The 26,287-nt window shown below is 37.3% G+C and overlaps 1 protein-coding gene across 6 annotated transcripts in view; it reads left to right on the top strand.

Annotated features, from left to right (window-relative positions):
- The window catches only part of LRRC7 (leucine rich repeat containing 7), a 178,395-nt gene that overhangs the window by 56,871 nt on the left and 95,237 nt on the right, over positions 1 to 26,287 (top strand). For all 6 annotated transcript variants that reach the window (XM_054072699.1, XM_054072702.1, XM_054072700.1 and 3 more), the window contains exons 2-5: positions 17,530 to 17,732; positions 22,405 to 22,522; positions 23,401 to 23,479; positions 24,184 to 24,273. In XM_054072699.1, coding sequence (XP_053928674.1) covers positions 17,530 to 17,732; positions 22,405 to 22,522; positions 23,401 to 23,479; positions 24,184 to 24,273 — 490 coding nt within the window. The remainder of the gene's footprint in view (positions 1 to 17,529; positions 17,733 to 22,404; positions 22,523 to 23,400; positions 23,480 to 24,183; positions 24,274 to 26,287) is intronic.

The raw sequence follows: 26,287 nt of genomic DNA, 5'->3' as shown, positions 1-26,287 counted from the left end.
CCATTTCATTCATCAATTTTATTGCTGTATTTCCTTTTTAATTACGGTAAAAGAAACAAAAAAGTTAGTTTAAATAAGTCTTTTAGAACATTTGTTTATACCTTTCATAGCCCGATCAGTTCAAGAAAGATTCTTAAAGGATTAATCTGGTTTTGATGACTTGTAGCAGTTTCTTTTGCTTCTTCTGAATTTCCTTATTCTGTTAGATTCGCATCTATTCTATCAAGTTTGTACCTATAAATGAGCATGTTGGCAAAGGAGTAAGTAGGTATAAATAGCCCCTGTGAATGAATTGAGGCCAGTTATTAATAGCAGTATGAAAGTCAGAAAAAGTGGAGTTCTACAAGAACATTCCAGTAGGACTAGCCAGGAGCAAGAAACCATTTGACTAGAGATGGAGTTAGAAGCGTTTGGTACAAGGTTAAATGTCATGGTTGTAAGCTGTAGTAGGGCATCATAATTCACTAGGAACATTCCTTCCTGTCCTATACTCCTCTGCCTCTCTGTTTTTAAGAACAGTAATATAGACTGTTAGGATGTTGTTAATCTTTCTGATGCCATCTGTTTTCCTTGGTGGGAGGGAGAAATGGGATTCATTCCAAGCTGTTCTAAATGTTTTTTCCTCATTCAGGCTGAAATTCAGATGTTCATGTTCAGTTTCTCATGCGGTTCAGTGGCACTTAGAGTACTGTACTCTGGGTAGTCCTGATCCATATGTCACTTGACCCAACAAAGCTGTAATCACTTCTTGTAGAGATAACCAGTCTGAGGCAGTTGCTACAACATCAAAGAGCAGTGGTTTATCAGTGAAGCTATCATTGCATTCCTTTCTTGGATTTACAATTTACTCTTTCTTGTGTATTGACTAAATGCTTTCCCCTAAGCTTTCATTCAGCTTCTGTTCCAGTTCTGTACCATCTCTACCTGTTCCTACGTGTTTCCTCCATAATCATCTTGACTTAGTGATTTTTCGCGCATTTCCTGATTTTTTTAATGTCCCACTCCAAATTTTCTCCAAATAATGGGTAGTGTCCTGATCTTGTTTTTGCAGCAAGCATTTTGCCTCTCCTCATTTTAGATAAATGTATTTTTTTTCCAACAGCCAGCTGACAGTCTGATCCCAGTGATATTTTTTCTTTTTTACCCTCCTCCAGTTTGCAGTTGTGCGCCTTCACATCAGTGAATCTCACCAGAAAGCTGAGGCTGAGCAACTGACTGAAGCTTAAGCCTGAGAATTGTTCCTCGGGACTTTTTCCTGGTTTTTGCAATGTATTCTGCAGAAGTTTTGTGCAAGTCCCTTGCCTTGCATGACAACACTGTGTGAATCTGTCAAAACCGATATAGCTGCATGTTGGAAATACTATATATTGGAAGTCCTTGCAGCTGTTACTGGTAAATACCATTCTTTATGTGCGTAGCCACTCAAGCCATGAGCAATAACAACTCTGTTGGTGTTGTCACATTCTTTCATGTCTTCTGATGGTGGCTTAAAGATACCCTTGCTTACGACTGAATAGATGGAATGAAATAACTAGATTGTTTCTTTTAAAACTAGATTTGTTTCTTTTAAATAAAGTCCTGATAGGGCGTTTTTTTCCTTCTATAGGCTATGGAAGGATTGAATATTTATTTTGCCATTACAGACCTCAAAGAGAGAAGGTGTATAATTAGATGTTAGCAGAATCATCTCCAAGTTATAAGAGCTGACTACCTATTGTAAATTAGTAAGCATGATCTATAAATGTATGTGTAGTGTTATTTGGTAATCACCTAGAACCAAGGACTTCGTTGTACATAATTCAGTGCATGTTTTTTTTGTTTTTCAATGTGGATACCCAGCCCTTTCTATTGCCTTCTCTGGGTCTCAAAAAGAGAATCCATATAGATAGAGACTGAAAAAGGATAAAGCATCTTTCAACTGTTAAATTACAAATATGTTATAAATATTTCAGTATAAATTAACACTAAAGTGTTTTGATGAGTCAGACAGTAGCAACAGAAAAATGTCAAATGAAAAAGAACACTTGAGGAGGTATTGCGGACTGTGCTGTGCTGCTAATGTGGAGAGATTTATTGATACATGATTTTCATAATTATCAGTAGAAATGTTGCTGTAATAATGTGATTTGAAATAAACCGATGAAATCACAAACTACTTAGATAAATTTATAAAACCTTCAGGAAAATCCTTGAGCCTTTTGCTGGCATTGCAAGTATGACAAAACAGGGATTATTCTATTTGATTATGGAAAAAGATCCATCAATTACAACATTGGTGCAGCTCAAAACTAATTAGATCTTTATAAAATTCATCTACTTGAGAGTTGTATTCTGAAGCAGATGAAATTATTATTGACAGCTTCTGTAAGAATTAACCTGAATATTTTAAAATGGGATAAGGATTCTGTTTTAACACCTTTATAAATACTGATAGGAGTTTTATCACATAGCTGTAATTCTATCAGATCTAGGTATATCATTTCAGTTTTATTTGGCATTAGCTTAGTACCTACTTTGATGGCATTTTTGCTTTAGCTTACAGTTTTCCAACTGATTATAGTACTTGATACCTAGTACAGAAGGTGTGTCCATTAAAATAATTCAGTCAAGGATGGGAAATTATGTATTGCAGTTCTCCCTAGCTTACCACAAAGTGTTGCTAGGCCAGGCTGGTGCTCCTTTTCTGTCTTCACCAGGGCAGACTGTACAATGGAAGTTGTATGTCTATTTATAAGTTGCTGCCAAAAAGCTATCAGCGTTTATATACAGCTAAGACTTAATTTAGCAGGTGGGTGGATGCTAAAATACTTACTCCTTTGTCCACATTTCTTTAATCTTATTTCAGGCTTTGAGAAATTACATTGGACTTCTGGCATTTGTTGTGCTTGCTCAGCGAAGGTGTCTTAGCCCTTAAAAAAATGTTTGCTAAACTAAGCTGAAACAAGACCTGCTGTTTGTAAGAGTGAGCAGTTCGATTACTACCATTAGATAAAAGTGTGTAAAAGCAAGGGAAATACTAAAAAAAAAACCCAACCCACCCATAGAAAATCATTGTTGCTAAATGGAAATAACGTGCCGAAGTTCTTGACTCTTCCTAAGCTTCCAAAGCCCTTCATGAAGAATCAAGCCCTTGTATTTATGTAGTGGAACAGTTTGGCGCAGTTCTGACTGATTCCAGTTTACAATGAAAGTGATAAAATTCTCCTCAGAAAGTTTGTATAGGATTGTATAATTGAGCATTAAAGTTCTGATTATACTTTACAAACTTCAGGACTTTGTCAAAAACCTGACATTCCAATGTACTGAATTTCAGTGTTTGACAGCTCAGCTGTGAGAAATTTTTTTAGAGAACATTTGTACCATAAGAACAGCATGTTAATTGACTAAAAAAAAAACTGGGACAGATTAATCATGGGAGGGAACATGATACTTAGGAGAATGTAGTTCTAGAGCCCTCTGCTGATGAAAACCTTTAGAGATTCAGTTCTTTTCAAATGCCCTTTTTTGAATGGCCTGGGTTATTCATCTAGTCCATTTCAGACCCCTTACTTAGGGCTGAGTAAGGTGGTTTTTTTGTGATGTTGACCAAGGAGCCTAAAGGGCTATATTGTGTTCCAGCCCCTGAACATATACATGGCCAGAGAAGGGGTAGAGTTCTTCTGCTTCTCAGTGTTGACTGGTGTCTCCAGGCCAGTTATCAGCATGCAGGTTTGGCAGGGATGGGAGTTCTCATTGACCAGTGGCTGTAGTGGTAACGAAAGTTACATATTCTGTAAAAAATGATCAGAAAATTACTATTATTGATTTATGCATTGAAAGACTAGAGAGAATAGGCGTGAGCTAGAAAATTAACCAGCAGAGAATATATACCAACAGTTTATACCCCTCCCACAAACACTGAAGCAGTGTTTTGCAGCCTGCCTTTCTCTTTTTTGTGTTTCAGTGTTACTGGTTAAACATTAGTCTCTTGCAGCACAGCTGACCTTCTCACTGGGAGGGGTTTTAGTGGCTCTTTAGAAGGATGGAACTAACGGAAGAGAAATCTTTGTTTTCCATCATTCCACTAAATGTATTTATTATCCCTACTGCATTGCAAACCTGTCTTTTGAGCTGTTGTAGTATCTAAAATATTAGACTCGCCATTACCTTGAGCATTTTGAGAGTGACTGATCAGAGCTGATAAGACTCCCTGGACTTTGATATGGAGTTTACATCCATAAACTATTGAATGGATTATTTTTTAAAAAATCTATTATTAAAAACAGAAGCTGGGTTTGTGTCAGGCAACCAATGGCCTTGTTGCTTGTTCTTTGGGAACATTAGAAGAAAAAAAAAAAGACCCTGTAGGGGTTTTTTTTCAGATTTACAAAGTCATGTCCTTTTGTCACAATCACTTAGTTGGAAAAGAGAGGAGCTGTCCTAAAATTGCCCTTAAATCTGCAGTTTTCTTATGGGAATGGACCACAGAGGTCCACCCTGAGCCAGGCACAGCGAGCAGCTTGCAGCAGTTCTGCAGCTCTGCTCCAGGGATAACGCGGGCAGCCCTGCGGGCTGGGCCGGTTGCACTGGTTCTGCAGAGAGTTGGGAACTGCAGCATCAGCAGAGAAAAGCTCTCCCCTCCACCTTCCCCAGTGAGGAAGATTAGTTCATTTCAGAGAGTGAGGCTGTTCTGAATTCATCTCAGGATGTTTGGGCAACTGGCACTGGCAAAATAAGTTCAAACCACAAACAGAGCTGCAGAATTCATTTAAGGGTAAAAAAAATGGGCTACTGAAAGAAAGTGTGAATATGCCGCCCACAAATTTCCGTAGGGAAGTGAAATTGATTTTTAAGAAAAAGTTTGCCGGAACTACATTACCTGATGATAATGTTAACAGAAAGATCACTTTGTGATCTCTGATGGCTGTGCAGACAACCATAAGTTGTTAGAAGTCTCCATCTCCCAGTTACTAGTAATCTCCCTTCTGTAGCTTCAATAGTCTTTGTATGTGTTTAATAAACTGTGATATGTTCTCATGAAAGATCAGTAAGAACGAGGCTCGTTTCCCATGACATAATTAACATTTTCCAAGAGGGATATATAATTTTTCCTTTGGTTCACCTCTTTTCTTCTCTTATATTTCTTGTCATGCCTGCCTTTAGAGCAGCTTCCTGAGGTTGCCTGGTGCCCTAGAACTTTAACCTTGCAAGATTTTAAGGAGAAGTCAGTATGATTGGACAGAAAAAGAATACTCCGTGCACATCTTTCCTATGAATACATGTAAAAGATTCATATATCTGCAATTATATAACATAGTCTTTACTGAGATGAAAAGAACTTTTTTTCTGGTATAAACATATTTTAAACTCTGAAGATGAAATACGTAATCCCCCGGAGCTCTGGAAGGTTTTAATCAAGAGCGTCTGTGTGCTTAATACTTCACAGCTCAAGGCTGGTGATAGGACCAGTTGGAGTTGAGGAGAAAGGGCAAAATTTAGATTTTATTAATTGATTCTGGCTAAAGATAAGCAAGACAGAAACATGTCAGCTACTATAGACATTGAAATACAAAGAAGATGTACTCAAGCATTTGTGGGTAGTGAGGTATTTATAGGGATGAATGTCTGTTTAGATGTAAAATTATATTCTCATATTCAAGCAACCAATTTTCACGGATACTTGTGGGAATTATGTTTTTAAGATTTCACTTGTGCTGACGTTTTGGTATATAGATATAGGCTTTTGCATTTTGATAATCCGACTTAGGAACACATATGCAAACGTACTACAGCCTGGATGCATAGCATTAATGAGTATGGTGAAACAAATGGGAGCATGGGTAGACACAAAGGAGGATAGAATAACAGAAGAAAAAGGAACTGATGGACACTGAAAGGCTCTATATTTTTCTTAGCAAAATTGAAGATCTGTAAAGGGAAGGGAGAGTAAATGGAGGTAAGGGGAAGTTTTTAGTTGCAAGTGAACATTAGTAAGAACTAAGTAATTCATTGGAGAATTTGAAGGTTTGTGTAGGAGCTCACAAAAGAGCAAATAATTGCGCAGTAAAGAAAGCCAGCCTGATTACTGGAAATAGTTGTGGTAGTGCATAACTTAAAAGCCGGATGCAGGGAGCTGGGGAGGTGGAGGAAAGAGCATGTGAGCCAGAAAAGGGGTCTGGAGGTAAGAGCTATGGTTGGGCTGTGAAGGATAAAACGGGTCTATGAAGGAGACTGAATCCAGAAGTGCATTAAAATCAGGAAGAATGATAAAGTTATTGCTGGTGAATGATTGGAAGACCAGAAAGGGCTAAAGAGGATAAATAACTGCTGGGTAATGGGTTATGCAAAATCTAGTAGGATACCAGGAGATGCTGAGAGAAAAGACAAGCAACAGAGATCAGAGAAGAAGCAGTGCTTCTAACATTTCGGTAACTTGGAAAGCAGAGAAGCTGAACTAGGTAATGGTGAGGTGAAGTCAAAACATTTTCTGTAGTAACAGAGAGCATGGTGAGAAAAACAATTGAGGATCAGAAAAGGTTTCACGTGGACTGTACTTGTCAGTGATGTGGAGGGTGATAGGAAAATAATGCTTCGGTTACAGGGCCGTTCAAAGAGGGACAGTTTGATAAAAGGTCGAGAGGAGGTGGCTGGGAGCATCCCGAGTAGGAAGGGAGAAGCCCAGAGCCACCTGCCAGTGCTATAACGTGGCACAGAGTGCACGCTGAACCGGTCCCTGTAATAACCATTAAGGACTGGTTAAGTGAAGGGATCTACATTACTGTGGCAGTGCCAAATTGCTCAGCTTGTCTGGCGTTCATGGCCTAGTTTGCTTTTGATAGAAGCAAAGAAGCTGTAAACGAGAAGGAGTAGAGTAGTGCACAAGCAGATTTCACTTTGGTGGGGAACTAGGACACAGTCTCCCTCCTGAAGCACAGGTGCAGTCCTGCAGGCTACAGGCTAGGCTAGACCTTGTGAAAAATCCAAGGAATAGTAGGCATATTCACAGTGATGACATTAAGGGACAGAAACTGTCTCAAGGTGGAGTTTCAGTGGTGAAGAAGGTTAGCAAAAGAATTCACATGGAACCAGAATTGTAATTTTTTATGAGTAACAGATTTCTAATTTTCTAAAAGGAAAAAGTTTTCAGAAAAGTTTTGTCTGGATGCAACCACGTGGTAAACCATGGCAAGTGAGCAACATGCATGTTCTGGGCAGTTCATTATGTGTCTTTCAAATGTAACTGAGTTTTGGAGATACAGATGTCTGAACAAATAAGTGTTATGACATGTTGAAAATTAACTTCATCTCCTCCTGTGTTTTGGACTTAAGTAATATGTACACCAGTGTGACTGTACCGTACCCATGAGGAGCGAGGAATCAGTAGTAACAAGGAAGAGTAAGGTCCCTTGTCCCAGCACATCTCTGCCTGGGTTCTGTAAGAAGATCAGGTTTCATTGTGAGTCATAGTTGTCACTTTAATTAAAAACTTTCTTGTCTAGCTGCAGTTTGTAGTTGCACATTATCATCTCTGGAACTTTCATTCCGCAAACTCAGCAAAATGCATACAGTTTTCCTGTAGTAAGCTCCTGCTAAGCTGATTAATTTGTCAGGAATAATGCAGATGGATTGTGATGTAAACCACTGAAAAGTAATTGGGTATTCTGTATGATCCTTTTCCTCTATAAGGAAGAAACCCTGACTTAATGAAAGTTATATAGCTCATGCTTAAATACCAATTTGTTTAGTTGATGTATTTAGCAGGTAAATTGTGTTTTCTATGCTGTTCCTTTGGGTAGCAGTTCTAGCCATTATATGGGTAGCAAAATGCATTACACCATAGGGCAAGACATAAAATGTATTTCATCCTGAATTTCATACCAGATCATCTTTTAAACTGAAGGATTACTTCAAGTAGAAGCTGAAACACATCAAAGATGTAAGTTGAAATGTAAATTTCCCAATTTTCAGAAAGCACACTTTCCAAAGAAGGCTATTTCTTATCTTACTTTATTGAGACTCTCTCCTACTTAAATGTCTGTAGTGTGAACCATCAAACTCATTCTAATTTCTAGCAATTAAAAGCATAATTTGTTTTGGCAAGTGGTACTAATATACAGTGGATTATTGAAATTCTATCAGTTCTCATATGAAAAGAAGCTGAACAAACCTGGAGTTTTCCATAGGGTTATACACAAACTGTCTGTAGTGAGAATAGGATACAGGGTTTTAAAAAACCCAAAGCACTGCAACTTTTTCTGCTGTCACTAAGCAGTCTTGGTTCTTGGAATCATAATTGTCTATGGTTAAGATCATCTGAAAAACATTTATTCAGAATGGTAAAATGGTGAACACATTTACCGAGATGATGGTGCAGTCATAAGTGACGTCCCAGGTCTTGTAGCAAAGCTAGAGAAAATTGCCTTTCTAATAATCGTATGCAGCTTTCTGTGAGCAATATTCTCAGGAGACAAAAGGTAAAGTTGAAATTTGCTTATTCATGCTTGGTTGTTTTATTTTAGGATTAGCAAAATCTAAATATGAACTTCAATGCAGACTATTATAATGGAGATATAATGAAGAGAACTCAATTACTATGCATTAAACAGTATTTCTGGGCAAGATGTGGTGGTTATCGTGGTATTTCTGTGCAAGAAAACTATTCAGATAATATTTCACATCATTCTTTTTGATAAGATAAATTCTGCTTTGGAAGCATTCTAACAGTTCTGCTTCTGTGACTTTGCCTTTAGAAACATAGTTTTGTAATCTTTTGAGGAAGATTAATGAAAACCATTACAAATGGCTTATATAAACTGAATATTTAAATTCCCGAATTTGAATTGCCCATTAGAACATAAAAGCATCCTACCTTATTCCTTCACCTGGCTCAAGTGTGAACTTCCTGTAGAATATACTCCTTGCTTCTAAGCACGATATGTAAAACTGTAACTTACAAAAGTATGTAGTGACTTCCAATGGAGAAGATGAAGTAGAAAGGAAAGAGATGTGTTCAAACCAAGCAGTGTGCTTTCTCCATTTAAAAATATACTCATTGAAACCTTGCAAAAAATCAAGCCCTAATTGGAAGACACTGTAGTTTTACACTGTTTTTGTGAACCTGTGTTCTCTCCGGCCAGCCGTGATCAAAGCCAAAGGGCTGCAGAGTAGAGCTGTCTGAAATTCCATAGTGCTTCTGCAGAGCCTTCCTTGCAACTATTTCCTCCTGTAAGTCTTCTAATATTGCCCTGTTTTCCTTCCTTTCCTGCATAGATCTTAGCATTGATTTATTCAAATAGAGACAGTACATTGCCTTTTTCTTCTTTTTATTTTCTTTCCCTGCATGGAAAGATGCTTTCAGTTTGCAATTGCATTTACTTTAGCAAAAATGTTGAAGAAAGATCACCCATAGAGTCTCATCTCATTTTTCTTTAGTAGCTCAAAAGTAATAAAGAGCAAAGATGGATTTAAAGTCTCAACTGGTGGATGGTTTTGATCATGACGTGGAGGGTGGCTGACCAGCCAGGCCTTGGCTGTGTATGACGTGACCAAGCAGTTCACACGCATTCCCTGCCCTGCCTCCAGAACTCCTGCTTGTCTGTATATGTGGATAAAGGCAAACATGACTGTGACTCCACCACCGTGAAATCCAATCCCATTCACTAGACATTTGTCATACACTGACATGTAGGTGTCATATGGATAGATACAGTTAGGAGTGAATTGGTCTTGGTTTAGAGGTACGTGGTTTTACCTTGTACTCTCACTGAAAGCTGGGTGGCAAAAGACTCACTGGTTTTGATTCTCAAAAACATTCTGGTCTCCTGCTCTCAAGACCTTCCTCTTATGCCAGCATCTTCCTTAGATGCGTGGCCCTCCTTTGCTGGAGCATATGGGGAAAGTGCTGTGTCCATTCTTAAGGGAGGCTGAACAGGACTGATGTGTCTATGGTGCATCCCTTGAGAACCCCCCAACTTCAGCAGTGGGTGTACAGGAGCAGTCAGGACCCAGCGAGGGGGTTGGTAACCAGAAGTGCTCTGGGCTGCAGCAGTGGGGATGTTTCTTGCCACCCTTGTCCCAGTGCCTCTCGCTGACATGGCGTGACATGTAGATGGATACGCTGTCATACACTGTTTATGTTTGCTTGAGTCCTCCCTTCTATGTCTTGCAAAGTTAATTTTTCCTAGACACGGATAAGCTAAGTAGTGTGTTTGTTTCCAGTGAAGTATCATAATGTTTTACACAAAGGCATTAATACACCTTCCCATTTTGATATCTTCAAGGGGAAAAAAGCAAATTTTATAGGTGACATACGGTTTCAAGGAAGAGGGATGCTTATTTTCAGGCAAAGAATAAGCAGATTACGTTTCATCAGGACTTCTTGTTGAGTTGGAAATTTGTAAGAAAGCCACTACTGATGTAAGAGTTTACATAATCATAATACCATGTCACAAGCATGGTATTACGGTTATAAACAAAAAGTTGTGACTATAATCAAAACTAAAAAATGGAGGCAGTAAGACTTGTATATCTGACTCAGGACAGGAATAAGTGAGTAACACCTTACACAGAGTTTCATACAAGACTGTGCTAAGATGATGCCTGCAAAGTTGTATTTAATACAGAAGGGCGAGCAGTGTATTTAAGCACTAAAAGCTGGATAAAGAGGGTACAGCTTGTATATGTATGTAGCTTTCTACGTTTTTAAAAATATATCTAAATTATTAATACTGCTGTATTTCTAATTGAAAGTTGTACTGAAAATTAAGATGACTCTGAGATCTTTGAAGTTCCCTCATTATTTCACTGTCTGAATATGGACACAAGGTAACTCATCTAAGCAGCACAGCCTTTGATTAAAAGACAAGGAAGAAAACAAAAGTGGATGTCTGGCCAGTGCTAGGAGAATATCAGCGAGGAAAAGGTTTTTGGCTGGAGGAAATTTGAGGTTTGTTTTGTGGTTGTTTTTCTTTTTCTTAATTACAGACATATGCTAAGCTTTGCCTGATTTCCTATTTGAAGTCCCCATTATCAAATCTGTTTCAGCAGACAAAATGTAATGTGAATTTCTGACCCGTTGGAATGAAGAAGAAAATTCCCAATGCCTACCTGGGGAGACCTTAGAGCAGCCTTCCAATACTTACTGGAGCCTACAGGAAAGTTGGGGAGGAGCTCTTTATCAGGGAGTGCGGCGATAGGACAAGGGGTTAACAGTTTAAAACTGAAAGAGAGGAGGTTTAGCTTAGATATTAATAAGAAATTTCTTACTGTGAGAGTGGTGAGGCACTGGCACAGGTTGCCCAGGGAAGTCATGGCTGCCCCATCTCTGGAGGTGCTCAAGGCCAGGTTGGATGAGGCTTAGAGCAACCTGTTCCAGTGGAAGGTGTCTCAGCCTACGTCAGGGGGTTTGGAATTTAACGATCTTTGAGGTCCCTTCCCAAACCATTCTATGATTCTTTGAATCCATGATTGTAAGGTCAGAGGAGGTGTACCTTCAGTACCTTCAGCTCTTACAGAGGCACAAATCATGCTACCTGCTCCCAAAAAGACTTCTGTTTCACAGTACGAATGTTTTATACGATTTTAATAAAAAAGTGTTACTACTGTCAACAAGATGTGGTTTAAAGGAAGGTTTGATGTCCAGAGAAGAAATTGTAGCTGGAGAGTTTGGTCTCCATCCTCCTCTTGTGATGAGGTTAGCATTGTGCCTGAGGGAGGTGAATGGCTGCACAGGGATGTGTAGGGGATGAGGGGCTGGCTGGGCCATGGGTTGGGTTGAGGGTGTCTGCGTCGGAGACACCAAGTGGGATAGGATTCTGGGGCTTGACTGGATGCGTATCTCAAAGAATTGCTCTCCACTTACATCATTTCTGGAGTGAGGGAAGAAGTCTAGGATAGCTAGAAAGGGATGATGGAAACTGATTGATATATTTGATTGCTGAGTCTGATAGTATAACTCACTGAAAAGAGCTAACATATTGGCATATTAATGTTGTTGATTATGCTGATAAGAGAAAGAAAAAAAGGAACAGGAAAATCATCACTTATCTGTGATGTACGACAAAGAAATCAGTGAAGCAAATTCTCTGCTGCTTTGAATATAATTAGTATTTTCTGAACCCTCTGGCAAATATTACAAGTATTGCTCATTTCAGCTTTGTAGAGCTTCCACTCATACTCCTAAGGTCATTTTTTTCAGGATTTCTCAGTAACTTTCTAGCATTACCAGACCTTTTAAATGTTGCAGTTTCTTTCAGTTTTCTGAATGAAACTTTATGAATGTGAACAACCTGGTGTTTGATGCCTTTCGGGCAACGCGCGCTGGTCCTACAGCACTTGCTGCCTGTTGGGTGTCACTGAGCCAGGTAGAAACTACGAATGACAAAGCTTTTTTGAGTAGTCTTACCAAGGCTTTCTACCATGGTGTTCTGGTGTTTGGTTTTTGGTTTGGGGTTCTGGGAGTTGTTTTAGCGTGTTTATAAATACATACATTCAAAGTTTCACAGCTCACGAACGATCAAGAGTGCTGACTTCACAACTGTAGTTATCTTTCAAATGCAGTATTTGGGAATTCTTATTTTAGATGTGCTATCAACAAGAAATTGTGTGGATTCCAAAGGCAATTGGAAACTAGCTTTTATGTTACAGCTCTTTCAAATTGTTTGGCCAATAATTGCCACTTGCTTCTTGTTCGTACTGTTTTTTAACACTCTTAATGGAAATGTAAAACACATTACAGCTAATACTTTGCATATTTTAGGATAAAATTAAATCAATTAGATAAAAATATTTTCAGAGAGATATGGCATTTTTTGTTGTGTTTTTTTGAAAACAGATTTTTAATTACTTCGTGAGGGGAATAAAAGGAAAATAGTTGTATCCGATGATGTAGAGGCCCATTGCAGAGGAAAAAGCTTCTGACATGAGAAAGTAAATTCTTCTATCTTCTCTTTTGAAAAAAATCTATTCTTTCAAAATTCTTGAAGTTTTGAAGTTTGTTGAGCTATTGTGTTCCATCTTCAAATCAGTTTCATGAAGCATAAAACATTTTTTTCCTGCCTGCCTTTTAAATGGGTAAGGAAGACATCTCTCATGATACTGAAAACAGGGATTAGTGGTTTTACTGCACAAAAGATTCATTAATTGCAAAGAGATTAGATTTTATTGTAATTAATTTCCATAAAACTACTGTTTTTCTTAGATTAAGGGTTTTCTTTATAAGAGAATAAACTGCAGATAATGATAATGAGATGCTTGCATGAAGCTGATAAATAGCAGTTTATATTTTCTTCTTTCATAGTTTCTTTAATCTGATTCAAGAAAGAATAGATTTTTAAAAAGCTTTCAGAAGACAGGTGATTACATTTTTAAGCGTTTTTGGGGGAAGAATGTGTTTGTGGTTTTGTTTTTCTGAACTGTTTAAAAATGGTACAATGCAGTTTATTATGAATGCAGTTGTATAGAATTACTTAGTAATTAATATGTTAATAAATGTCCTTCATCAAAATTGGAAAATAAAAGAGTGTACATTGCATCCTTGTTCTCTAGTTTAAATGGGGAAAAGTACTGAGCACTGGTGTTTTTGTGAGAAACTAGGAAGACTTTCCATACCACTGACAAGGGATTAAGGAATTTTATGAAGCAGCAATCAACGCTGGGAGCTTGGCTTTCTGTTGACTCCGTTTGACTTAAATTTTGTTCCAAAGGATCTCATTTAGCAATCCTCTTACAGCAAGGAACCTGCAGAACAAAAGAGAAGCTGTATGAAAATTATAAGGAATAAAATGTAGGTACGGAAAGTGTAATTGCCAAAGCTGGGATTAGTCCAGGATAGGAATTAATAATACTGAAATTAATAAAGGGTTTAATTACCATTAGTCCACAGGGCATGGAATTTTAGTCCTTTCAGGGGTACCACAGGCCCTCTAGTTCTGTACTGGTGCTTTCTGAAAAGGTTTCAAAGAACAATACAAATCCCTTGGGATTCTTTTGACAAGTTGTTCAGTGTTTTTGTTTGTTTTCTCTTTAATTATGAAGGGAAAATAATAGAGCAGACTCTGGACACATGCAAACTGACTTCTTACCAAAACACATTTAAGTGCATACTTTTTTTTTTTTCCTGCAGAACACAGTTCCTATAGATAACCAATCAATCCCACCAACTAATTTATCAAGACAGTCGGGTCTTGCCAGAGCTTTGGAGGAGGGCAAAGTAATTAAATTACTTTTGTTTATCCTCTTTATGCATCTTTTTCTTTCTAATTTCTAAAAGAATTCTATTTAATAAAAAATTATAGACATTTTTATTTTTATGAACTGCAGTTATACAAACACTTGTGTCCATAAGCAAAAGAAAAAATTATTTAAAATGTTTTGCTGTTGTAATTGCTAATTTTAGTACAATTCTATCACTTCAGTATTTGTACACTTTCTAGCTCATCTACTACTAGCATTCTGGGTTTCTATTAAAATGAAATGCAGGGTTTGTTTTGTGTGGATGCCTACAGGAGAGGAGAATAATGCAAAGCTAAGTGCTTTGTAATGCCTTTGGAAGAATGTTTTTCTGAGTAGTTTTTGAAGTACATATCACTATTCGATTGTTCATTATCTTCAAATGGCTTGAAAAGCTACAAATAATTTGATATTCCAAGGGCATTTATTTTTATTGTGTCAAGGTTTCAAATATGCAGTTGCAAATGCTGCTTCCTATGCTTGAATACAAAAAGGCCGTGCAACTCAATAGCCGATTTCATTTTTCACGTGAAATACATACGCTGTGCCCACTGCTTTTACAAATTTTGTCTGTTTTGATCGTGTGTGCTCACGGGGAAGATCTCTCTGGAACTGAAGCCACAGTGCAGGTTGGTGTCAGCGGTGGTGCTGGCGATTCAGGTGGGGCAGGGAGGTCAGGAGGTGTTAGCACTGCCCTTCCTGGGGCTGGTTTCTGCTGCTGGTGCATCTCCAGGGTTGCCCCTTCAGAAGGGTGACAGGACAGGCCACCCCAACCGGGCATCCTGGGTAGGGGAACACGCCTGGCGGCTGCCTGCCACTGGGTGCTTCACGTTCTTTCCCCATGGCCCCTGTTGCAGCCCTGCTGATGTCAACAGCCTTCCCTCTTGCCATTGCTCTGCCTTGTTTCCTTGCTGTGAAGGTTTGTTGAAGTCAGCAGTTGCGGCAGATGCTGGTGATCCAAAAGTGAGGTAGAACATGATGCAAGGTAGTGATGGCTAAAGCCTCTTCCAACATCCAAACACGAACTTTGCAAGACGAGACTGATTGCCTGTGATGTGCTACTATACTGATGGGAGCTGATATAGTGAAAAGGGTGTGGAAAGAGCAGAACGCGGCAATCGCAGAAAGCCTGGGGAGCGCTCTGGTGTGCTGGGCTATTCTACTACTGGACTTGCTTTGTAGTAGAGCTTTGAGACTTTTCCTGCCTTAAATAAAAAGTAACAAATGCAAAAATTTTTTGAAGTTGAGAAAATTATGGAAGTAATTTCTTCCCAAATGTGTTTGAAATTGGCCAACAGATTTGGGGTTGCAAAGGCAACAGCCTTATTTCCAGAGGTAAATTAGAGGCAATGCTAAATAAACATTTCTTTATCCTGGAAGTTTTGAGTGGCCATCAAGAATCCAGGTCCAGCCACAGTGTTGGGTATGAAATCTGACTGGGGATCTAGTGTTCTGACATAAGGAATTTAATTGAAGTTCATGGAGTAAACTTGTGCGGTGTATGTCATCTTTAAATTTTAGCTGTGTGGCTGTTTTCCGCAGTGGACTGTACCGTTGACATAATCTTTTAGATATTCTGATTTATTGCCTTGTGAATGAGTTGCTTCTTTTTTCGTACCTATAAGTCTTCAATTTTTACATTTTCAGAAGTCATAATGCACACTCTATTATGCAGATGTTTTCATTGCATCAGCTGACTAATTAAGATAAAAGGTTTATGTTATACCCACAAAGTTGGCACCTGATAAAGCTGAGTTACAAAACTACTGTACCCTTTTCTCTGGTTTAAGCTTTCCCCTTAAGCCAAAATCAGCCAACAGAAAGCCTGTCGCTGGGACTGCCAAGTGAATAACCAGCTGTGTGCAGGTTTCACTGTTGTTCGTTTTGACATCTCAGTCTTCTTGAGAACATGAAAAAGCGGGATTTGTTCTGACAGTTTGCATGTGCTTATCTCATTGGTATTGCTAGAGGAGGCTTAGGTGCTCATAAAATTTAAACAAGGGAATAGAACATTTGTGTATTTTATTTACCACCAAAATATCAATGTATTACATGGTAAAGTCACAGAGAGCCATGAATGGAGCATTATCTGACCAGCTGAATTATTTTTTTATCTTCCGTTTCAGATAAATATTGGCTTAAGCGATATGGATTATCTCCACTGATATTATGCATGGATATGCAGTTGTTTTTTCACTGGCTTCCTGTGAAAAAAAAGATCCTGATGAGCTTTATTTTGCTTTACTTGGACTAATTTTGTGCATTTTTTTTCATAAATGTATAATTCAAAGCCTTGTAAGTGGTTTAGAAAATGGGGTAGAAGATTTAGCACTTCTTGGCTTTGTGGTAATATGTTTCAGGACAGCCTGATTTGTCTATAATCGTGTTAAAATAACATCTGAAAATGTCGATATCTGTGGCAGATTTAGAAGCTTCTTGACATGTATAAAATCTGCTTACTAAGTGTCCTCTCAGTTCAAGAGTAGTGGGTTAAAGTATTTTTATTACTGAAAAACAGTAAGATGCAATTGTGAGAATGGTTGCTGATGGGAGTTAGAGTTGCTCGTACAAACTGTGTATGCAGGGAAGATCTGTGGCTCTAGGTTAGAAGTTAAAGAACAGACCGTGGTGAAATTTCCTGAATATTCATTTCACTGCAGAAAAATTACTAGTATTTCTGCTGAGTCCCTTTATCTGAGTTTTCAACAGACTGAGGTTATATAAGAGAAATAGGAATGTCAGGTACCCAAACTGTCTGAGCCTGGATTACTTTTGTTCTAGTTTTGAAATGACTTTTCTGTATTCACCTGATTGAAAAGACGTCTACTCCAGCAGTAACTGTGGAAAGCTAAGGAACTCTCTTGGTTTCAGAGAAATTGGGTATGATATAGCTGAGTGTTTGTCAGGAAGAGACAGAACTAATTGACTATGACTGGTACACTTCAGTGACCCACAGTCTATGCTGAGCAAGAGACTGAAATGCAAAGTACAAACACTGTCATTTTGTACTTTGTCTGATGGACATGTTCATATGTGTAGTGTTTAATTTTCATCGTTAAGGAAAGCAACAGTTGCAGATGGCCTTGGCATGTTTTCTTCTATCCCAGGTGATTTGTTGAGATTGCTTGCTGTGATTACCCTGCCAAATCTCACTTTTTCATATTTTGTGGAAAAGTGGAATAAGAAATGCAGAATGCAGACTACAGATATCCCTTAGGAAAAAAGGCATTAAAGGACTGCAGTCTTGACAATAATTCTAAAGAAATAGTCACCAAAATGTTGATGGTTTCAGAAAACTGTTTTTTCCCCCTTTTCCTTCAGTATGCTGTTTGGAGATGACAACCAAAAGGAAAATTATCGGCCGCTTGGTGCCCTGCCGGTGTTTTCGTGGTGAAGAAGAAATCGTCTCAGTGTTAGATTACTCTCACTGTGGCCTACAGCAGGTGCCAAAGGAGGTTTTTAACTTTGAGCGGACATTAGAGGAGCTTTACCTAGATGCCAATCAAATAGAAGAGCTACCTAAGGTAATCAGTGTTCTGCCTATATTATGGATGTCAAAGTTGTCTTCTTAAATGTGTATTCAACCTGTGCTTCAGCTCTGGAGTCGGGCTTGCCCTCGACCAGGAGACCTCCTTGCTGTGGGGGAGTCTTTGCATTTGATACCTTGGCCAACGGTACATTAATATATGGGGTGGGTGAAGCCACATTTGGATCTTCTATAGCACTGCAAGCTCTTCGTCAGGATAAGCCTTTTATCCTCATGGGAGATGTGCCGGTGCTATCTGACTAATGTTTTTCTAACTGCAAATGAGGTCCTGCAATAAGATTATTTAAATAATCCTTCCTGTGTAAAACTTTTTTTTATAGAATCTTTAAATCTGTTCTTTTGCTGATTAATATTTACTCTAAGGAATTAAAAGTTACTGTAACAACTATTCTGGAAACAAAAGTGAGCAAGGTAGTGGAAAAAACAATTAATAGTAGGTGCTATCTACATAATGAAGCGTGAAGTCATGTAATCCATTCCTTAATTGAATTTTTCTCAATAATAATGAAAGATGCTTACAAGTCTTTACTTAAACACTGTTACACTGTAATCCATTCTTCATCATCTCTCAAGGTATTTCTTTCTTACACTGCATTGAAACTTTATGTAAATTCTATTTACAAATGTAGGAAACGTACTTTTTCCATTACATGGAGTTTCTTTATTCAGATATGATGGTTCATTGCTTAAGATTGCTCACTCCATCAAGAAATTCTTTACAGATGGTAGCTACGATCTTTCCAGTGTTGCAGAAAAATGATGTGGAGAACTGCCTTATCTCTCTCCTGCTACAAGAAAGGATGACAGAGAATCAGATGTATTTTCTGTCACCCTAAATATGAAATGGATTGAGGTTGAGGCCGTTTTACTGCTACAAAATACCTTCAGAACAGTTCTCTTTTAATAGAAATGATACTGAAGAGTACATACAATGTCTGATTTAACTATTTTTGGAATATTTGTTTGGGGTATTTAGAAAGTACGCATCACCATTGTATTCCAACTAAATTGCAGTGTATAACAAATCTGTCAGGGCATAGAACAGGAGCAATACGCCATAATTCTGTCTGGGAAAAATGAAAGCCAGAGTTCAGGGGTCCAAAATTATGAAACTGGGATGCAGGTGTTAGTTGTGTTGGTCACAATTGAAACCTTTGCATTGTCTATTTTGTATTTGTTATTTGTGAAACAAAACAGCAGATAAGTACAAATGTTGGAAACATGTAAATATATAGGACTCTACTTTTGCACCTTTTTCCCATTTTTCTTTGTTATAAATAGTATTTTGAAGCAAATACTTTGTATTGAATAAATGCTTTTAATCCATCTTAAGTTTGGGTAACCGCATCATTTAACATAGTCTTGGCCTTGTATAAGAGAAGATTAATTTGCTTTCTTTATGCCATTAATATTTTTTTTGTCTTAAGCCTTTATTAATCATTGCCTCAAATTAATTCTTTATCAAATTTTCTGCTTCAGGTATTTTTTGCTGCATGTGTCTGAGCCTTTTTTTCACTATTGAATTAATGTTCTAGGAGAGAATATGCCATTTTTTTCTTAAGATGGCAGCATATTACTTAACGTGAACTTTTGTATTACATGTTATAACCTGCCATAGCCAGAACTTTCCTCTCTCTGCAAATGTGGATCCAAATAACATCTTTCAGAGAATATTCGTTTGGTCACTTTTCTGTTATCAAACATGTGCCTCTGAAGTTACAATATTCTTCTGAAATTTTCTTTCATAAGAACACTTTATCATGTTTTAAAATTTAGTGAAAAAAACACAGGTAAAAACCCTGTCAAGTCCTTATCTACCTAGATACAATACACTTGAAATCAATGTTATTTTTTGTTAAATTGATGTTATAAATTTGTTCTACTTTGTTTTTTTTTTAAAAACCCGTACATTTTATGCAGCATAATGATGCTTTTTTTTCTGCTGTCTTCATTAGAAATGGATTTCTAGTTCCTAATTTCTAATATTTTTCCTGTCTTTAAGGATTTGCAGGATTGCTGTATGATTCTCATTCTCTATTTTCCCCTATGTCTAGTCATCTACTTTATTTTACTTTAACTTCTTTATCTTATCGTGGACTGCTGCTGCAAGTGTGTCCGTATTTGTGTGAGTCAAGTGAATCAATGACTAATAAAAAAGAATATTGATTTAAATGAAGTTGGAGTCACTGGCAATCAGTATCCAGAAAAACATGAATAAGAAAATTCTCCACAGCATCTTTCCCTTTTAAATATGAAGTAAAATCTAGACTAATTTGTGATGGACAAAATTAATTTACTTATTAATGACAGGAAAAAATTTTCTCTAACAAATTCTAGAAATGGCCACCACACGTTGGTAAAAATAGATACCAGTTATGCTAAATATGCCACTGAAGTTAGAGGCTACATCTTAATGCTTAATTGTCTCCCTGAGGACAAACAATACAAGCGATATATTGTGATGTTGAGGTGATCACTAGTGTGTAGCTCACATAGATGAGTAGGTATTATAAATTCACTGTATTTTTCTTTTACAGTGCACTTGCTATGTAAGTTATAGTTTCCATTAAAGGAATACTTTTTCTAAATCTACCAGTCAGAAATCATGTTTTGGTTCTGCAAAAGCTAGAAAGTAGTATCCCTTTCTAATCCTCACATCACATTCGCCCGATGTGTTAGCCAATCTATTTCCCAGTTATGCCTGTGGACAGTAAAGAGCAGAAATTTCCTGTTGTTCTCTAATAGCCCTGGAAGCCAACAACCCCTATTGCTGTGTAGTCAAGAGCTTGAGATATGCAGAATAATAGCACATTGTTATAGCTCAAACCACAGCACTCTTAGCACCACTTCGTTTCCAATGTGAAATGAATAAAAGTAGTATAGGACAGTATGATGATTATATCAGGATCATGACGGTGAGTCCATAAAGCATTAGAAATTGAGAAAGACATCTTTTGAAAACCCAGTGGGTAAAAAAAAGCGTGGGCAATTTTGGTCCTACGTATCTGTATTCACACTCTTGTATTATTTCTGATACAACAGCACATTGTAAAATTATTCCACCAGAAATAATTTTTTTGTTATACTTATCCATTCAACGGTTCAAAAGCCTTGTATCTGTTCACATGTTGCCAAAACTTTAAGTTCCAAGCCTTCCCTGGCTTTTAAAAGAAGAGTTCTCCGGGGGAATGGTTGGGAACATATACTGGGAACTTCATTTTCCAGGTGTAAGAGCGCAGTGTACTTTGTATATGTACCCAAATTCTGCAGGTTCCTAATGCTGAGCATTAGTGTTGTCTACTGCTGTTCTCACATGGTAACATGGCAAGAAATTTCAAGAGCAAGCCCTTAATCATCCTGCTTTCCAGTCTTATTCAAAATTATGTGCTTCCTTAATAAAGAGAAAAAGTAGGTGCTCTCAGCGGAATTGCAAAGAAATTACTCATTCTCTGGATTAGTATTTCCTGTTGTTAATGTTTTCTGCGAGCTGACATGTGTAACCTAGTTTGGCTTCCAGGGTGTACAGCAATTGTTCTGGCTGTTCCTCTAAATGAGGTTGGGAACAGCTTCTTAGTCTGAGCATTTTTTATCCTAGTGATTCCCTCTCAATTTTCCAAGAATAGGTTGTCCTCAAGAAAAAGGAGCATATTTCTAAAGGATTATGATAGAAAGTTCCAGCAGAAAAATGCAGTTTCAAAATAATCTGAAACTTAGCTCAGGTGAATTACCACATTGGCACTGGCACGCCAACTTCATTTTCTCCTCTCTAGACACTTAGCCGAGTTTTTAATCTAGGCATTCAAAGTATTTCGCATTCTCAGGCAGCCCGTAGATGAGTATGTAGACTTTATTCCGATACAGAAGCCTGAAAGAAAGGCTGAATCTGTTGTAAACATAGTGCTTTTGAGGTGCCTGCAAAGAGAAGTTGTTCTATGTGGCACGTCTACCCTCGCAATGCGTTGTAAGTAAGTGTGACATCACTTTCAATGACTGCTTTCTCCTGGTGTCGTTGTTTTATTCATATTTACATGTTTAAGGAGTTGCGCGAGGTAGTGATATTTCTTGAGGAAAGCAGCCATGTTAAATAGATGTTTATTGCTTATTTCAGGTTGAAAAGTTTGGTTATGCAGGGGAAATTCTGACATCTAATAAAATTTGAATTAAAAATTAGAATCAAGTCCTGAATTTTGGGAGGATTTAAGGAACATATTTTGATAATGTCAAAGCATTTTTTACTTAAAGATAGCAAATTGCTTCTGCATGCAGTCAAACTATTTTAAAATTGATCACAAAATTAAATTATAAAATCAAATATTTTGATTTCCCACAAGCCACAAAAAAATTCAATGGATATGACACATATGAAATATCATATACCGAGAAAATGTTGAAAGGAATAAGTGTGCAGGTTTTGACAGATAGCTCTTTAGGAACATTCCTAATACCAATTGACTGTTCTGATTATTCTTGCCAACTGTGTATAAGCTGTGTTTATGATACTGAGTGTCGGTTAGAATGTCTTTTCAAATGATGGCTTTTGAAAATATTTTTTGTTTATTAAACTCTGATGTAGCAAATATAATTTTGTGGTGTTTGTTGCTTATGTGTATAAATAATGAAACACTGTAAAGTATCTTTTTATGTTACAGCAACTGTTCAACTGTCAAGCTTTACGCAAATTGAGTATACCAGACAATGACCTTTCCAGCCTGCCAACCACTATTGCTAGCTTAGTTAATCTCAAAGAACTTGATATCAGTAAAAATGGTAAGAGATCAAAAGTATTTTAAAGAATTATAATGAATATGAACCATAATGAAGTTTTAATTCTAATTAATAAGAAACTTGTGTTCTAGAAAGCTTTATCTTTTTCTAGATTATGTACTGTTTTCCTCTCTGGTGCTTTTGAGAAGTCTGGGTACATGTCTACCTCATTTAGTGATCTGTATAAAAAATGTAGAGGTTTCTTTAGCACTGTATCCTGTAGTGACTTGTGACCAGTAAGCATTAGAAATAGGAGTGGAAGACCACTTTTCAGTGCACTCGTGAACCATTCCACTTAACAGAATGGCTTGGTGCTCACTGGGCTTTTGTGCAATGTATTTAACATATAAGGCTGCAGGACAATTACCAGGGTTCATATAGCCACTGACTAATTTGCTAAGGTGCATTTCCAAATTAAGCATTTACAGATTTCTGTGCCTAAAAAACCTTTGTGTATCTGTCCTTAAGTATCTTTGTTTTGAAAATGAGGCTTAGGCGCTTCTCAAAATTTTGAAAAATTTCTTTCCAGCATAAGCCTGGAGACTCTCAGGGTTGTACATTTGTTCTCCTGAGAAGAGAGGGGAGCCAAGGAGAAAGACATAAGCAATTTGTCTTTCATAAGAAATGAAAGACAAAATATCAGTACAAATTATATCACTGTTTAACTCTAGAAGATTAGATAAATCAAGCATTAGCATAATAGTTTTATTGCAAGGCATATTGTCTGTTCTGGTGTACATAGTGCTTAATTATAATCTTTTAGATGCTAATACTAAAATATATGTATTATATAGCTGTTACAGCGTAAGTCTGATCTGAAAAAGAGAACAAGTTAAACAGTTTTTTCTCTGTGTATAATATTTTTTTCAATATCTTTTTAGGAATTCAAGATTTTCCAGAAAATATTAAATGTTGTAAGTGTTTAACAATTATTGAAGCCAGTGTCAATCCAGTCTCTAAGTGAGTATCAGTAGCTTGTGTTTGCATACTGCAAGTGCAGAACATTTACACAAAGTGAACGTGTAAATGATTTGTATCAAGTTAATTTGCAGGATTAATCTAAATTTCTTTTTAGTTGTTTGAAATCCAGGGTTGATGTATCTATGAAAAGATCTGTAACAAATGTGATGTCTCTCCACATAGTAAAGAAAGTGTTGTCAAAGTAGCCTTTTAAACATGAGGGCTGTGTTTTATATATTTTGAAAGTAAGCCGTGCTGCATCCTTGCATACAGTAATGTGTTGGGACTTTGGCAGCCCTTATTCCTTCCAAAAACTTGCAATAATAGTAACAAAAACTGTGTTATAATTGCATGATTTATTAAATGGAGAGAAGTAGATGAAAGGATGAAATTTTACTATTTCAGTTTTTTAAAAAAGGGACAGAAAGAAAGATAGAAAACATCTTTGGAATAAAACCCTCAGCTAGGAATGGAGAAAAGGCTCATATAACTTGAACAAGCCAGGCATTTGAACTTCATGTGGGTGTAGCAACATGGAAAAGATGAGAATGAGGAAAATATTGTCTGTAACAAGCATGTTCTTGAGAATTTGGGTAGGAAAAGAAGGTGAGAGAGAAAATCATCTTTCTCTTTCTAAATATACATTGTTATTATTGCCATAGCAACCTTGGTGTGAGCATTAAGCTTTTCACGGTTTTTTTTAGGCTGCCAGATGGCTTCACACAACTTCTAAATTTGACCCAGCTCTATCTAAACGATGCCTTTTTGGAGTTTCTTCCAGCTAACTTTGGAAGGTAAGAATTAGTCATCGAAGCCCATTGCACTTTCATATAAATCCAATTTAGGCTTTAAGGGACCATTTTAAAGCTGTATTCTGGTTATTAGTATTTTTTACTTTCCAGCCCTGTTTTGAAGAATGATTGTTCTTAGAGAGAATGGTCTGTCAGCAAGGATTTTATGATGAAGTGCAGTTACGTGGTTTAAGGAAAAAGTAAGAAGAAATAGAAGTTGAAGAGACCTGTCCTTGATCAAATGTGTTATTAAATGGTTGCAAGGGCAGAAAATAACAATGTGGTCTGTGCCTATTGAAAAATGAACAGAAAGAAGTGTTGTAAATCAGACAGGAAGAAAGAAATGACTGAGCATGATGGAGTAACGAAAGGAAAACTGACAGCAAGAACAAGACAGAAGATTCAAAGGACAGCAGGGCAGAAAGGATGTAGAATGAGAGTAAAAATAAATGCAGCAGAAATTGAGCCAAAAATATGTTAGGTAAGAACTAAGTGATGGGGGGGATCAAAGTTAAAACAATTTGCCATGGCCATCTTCAAGGGCAATACAAGCCAGTGGATCCTTACATTGCCCAGGTCTGGCAGAAAAGCCAAGGTTATTTCACCTATGCCACATTGGTATGAGAACGATCGACCTTGCTGCCCTTAAATCGGCTATCTGGGCAAACAGTTCAGATGATGAAGAATTAACAGAGAAAATATATGGTATTGCGTCAGAATTCACCTAGTAGTATTTTTTTTTCCTGGTCCATCCACCTACCCGTATGTGTGTTTTATTGTTCAACTGGGAATGTCAATTCAGCACTTCAAAATTAATAAAGAGATAACATAATTAGTATTGGAAATGACATTGGTATACTCAGGCACTGAGAAATGGAAAGTGCTGTGTTATCAGCACACACTTGGTAAGCCTGTCACTGACCCAGAGCTGAGTCTGGGCTTTACACTGGAATACCTTTTAGGAAAAGCCTGGTTGAAGAAAGAGGAAGAAAAATTGTCACTCTTTGCATTTGGTGAGTGTTTGGAATATCAGAGTAAATCCTAAGACAACCTGCTTCTACATTTTGGAATCAGAAATTAAGGAAAAGTAAATATATTAAGTACACTGTAATTCATCAGATGTGTAATGCTTATATTCATTATTCTTTTCTAAAGTCTCGCTGTTAGTTTGTCTAATGATCTTTGTTGCTTAAGGACATGTCTAGTATTCTACATCTTCTAGCAGAAAGCAATAACCTTATTTTCTTTTACAAATTCATATTTTGTCTAAATGAAATTATGCTAGTTCAAATTGTTTTATTCTGCTCCTATATTATCTATTTGTTGCCTTGCATATACAAATATTTGTCATGTTTCCAAAGCTTCCCACATTAGCCTACAGACATCACACTTTTTTTTTTTTTTAACTAGCCACAAGTAGCTCTTTAACTTTATCTGCGTTATTGTTCTTCTCCAAATTTTAGTGCTTTGTTTATATCTTCTGGTACAGTAATATTAAGTTAGTCTGTTCAAGTCTCATTTAGCCATGTGAATAAATGAGGCTTGAACAGAGTCTAACTGAGCATCAGCTAAACGTCTCTCCACATTTCTCATTAATGTTGTTCTTTTTAGTCTTGGTTAAGCACAACTGTAGGACTTGAAAAGTTTTCAGTTTTATTTGGTAGGAAAAAGATAAAATCATAGTTTTCTTGAAGAGCGTAGTGTTGGGGAACCTGAGGTTTCATGAAACAAAGAGCTGGTGGTGTGCTGGACAAAGAGCTATTTAAAGCTTTGTTGTGTTGTTTTTAAACTTAGCACAGACACATGTCTACACTTGTGGCACCAAAGGACCTGGAGTGTGGAGACAGAGTAATGGGAAAGGAGCATTAATGAAATAGTTGAAACTCACCATAAAGTCCTCAATAACCTTTCCTCACATTTAAAACTCTGCTGTTAGCCTAAAAACGTTAATAGCATGACTTTGGGCCAACACCTCTGTTTAGAGATGGTACGATTACAGAACAGTTGTGCAGTACCT

This window comes from Cuculus canorus, chromosome 8 (genome assembly GCF_017976375.1).
Source record: "Cuculus canorus isolate bCucCan1 chromosome 8, bCucCan1.pri, whole genome shotgun sequence".
NCBI lineage: Eukaryota > Metazoa > Chordata > Aves > Cuculiformes > Cuculidae > Cuculus > Cuculus canorus.
This window is presented reverse-complemented; position numbering and strand designations above follow the sequence as displayed.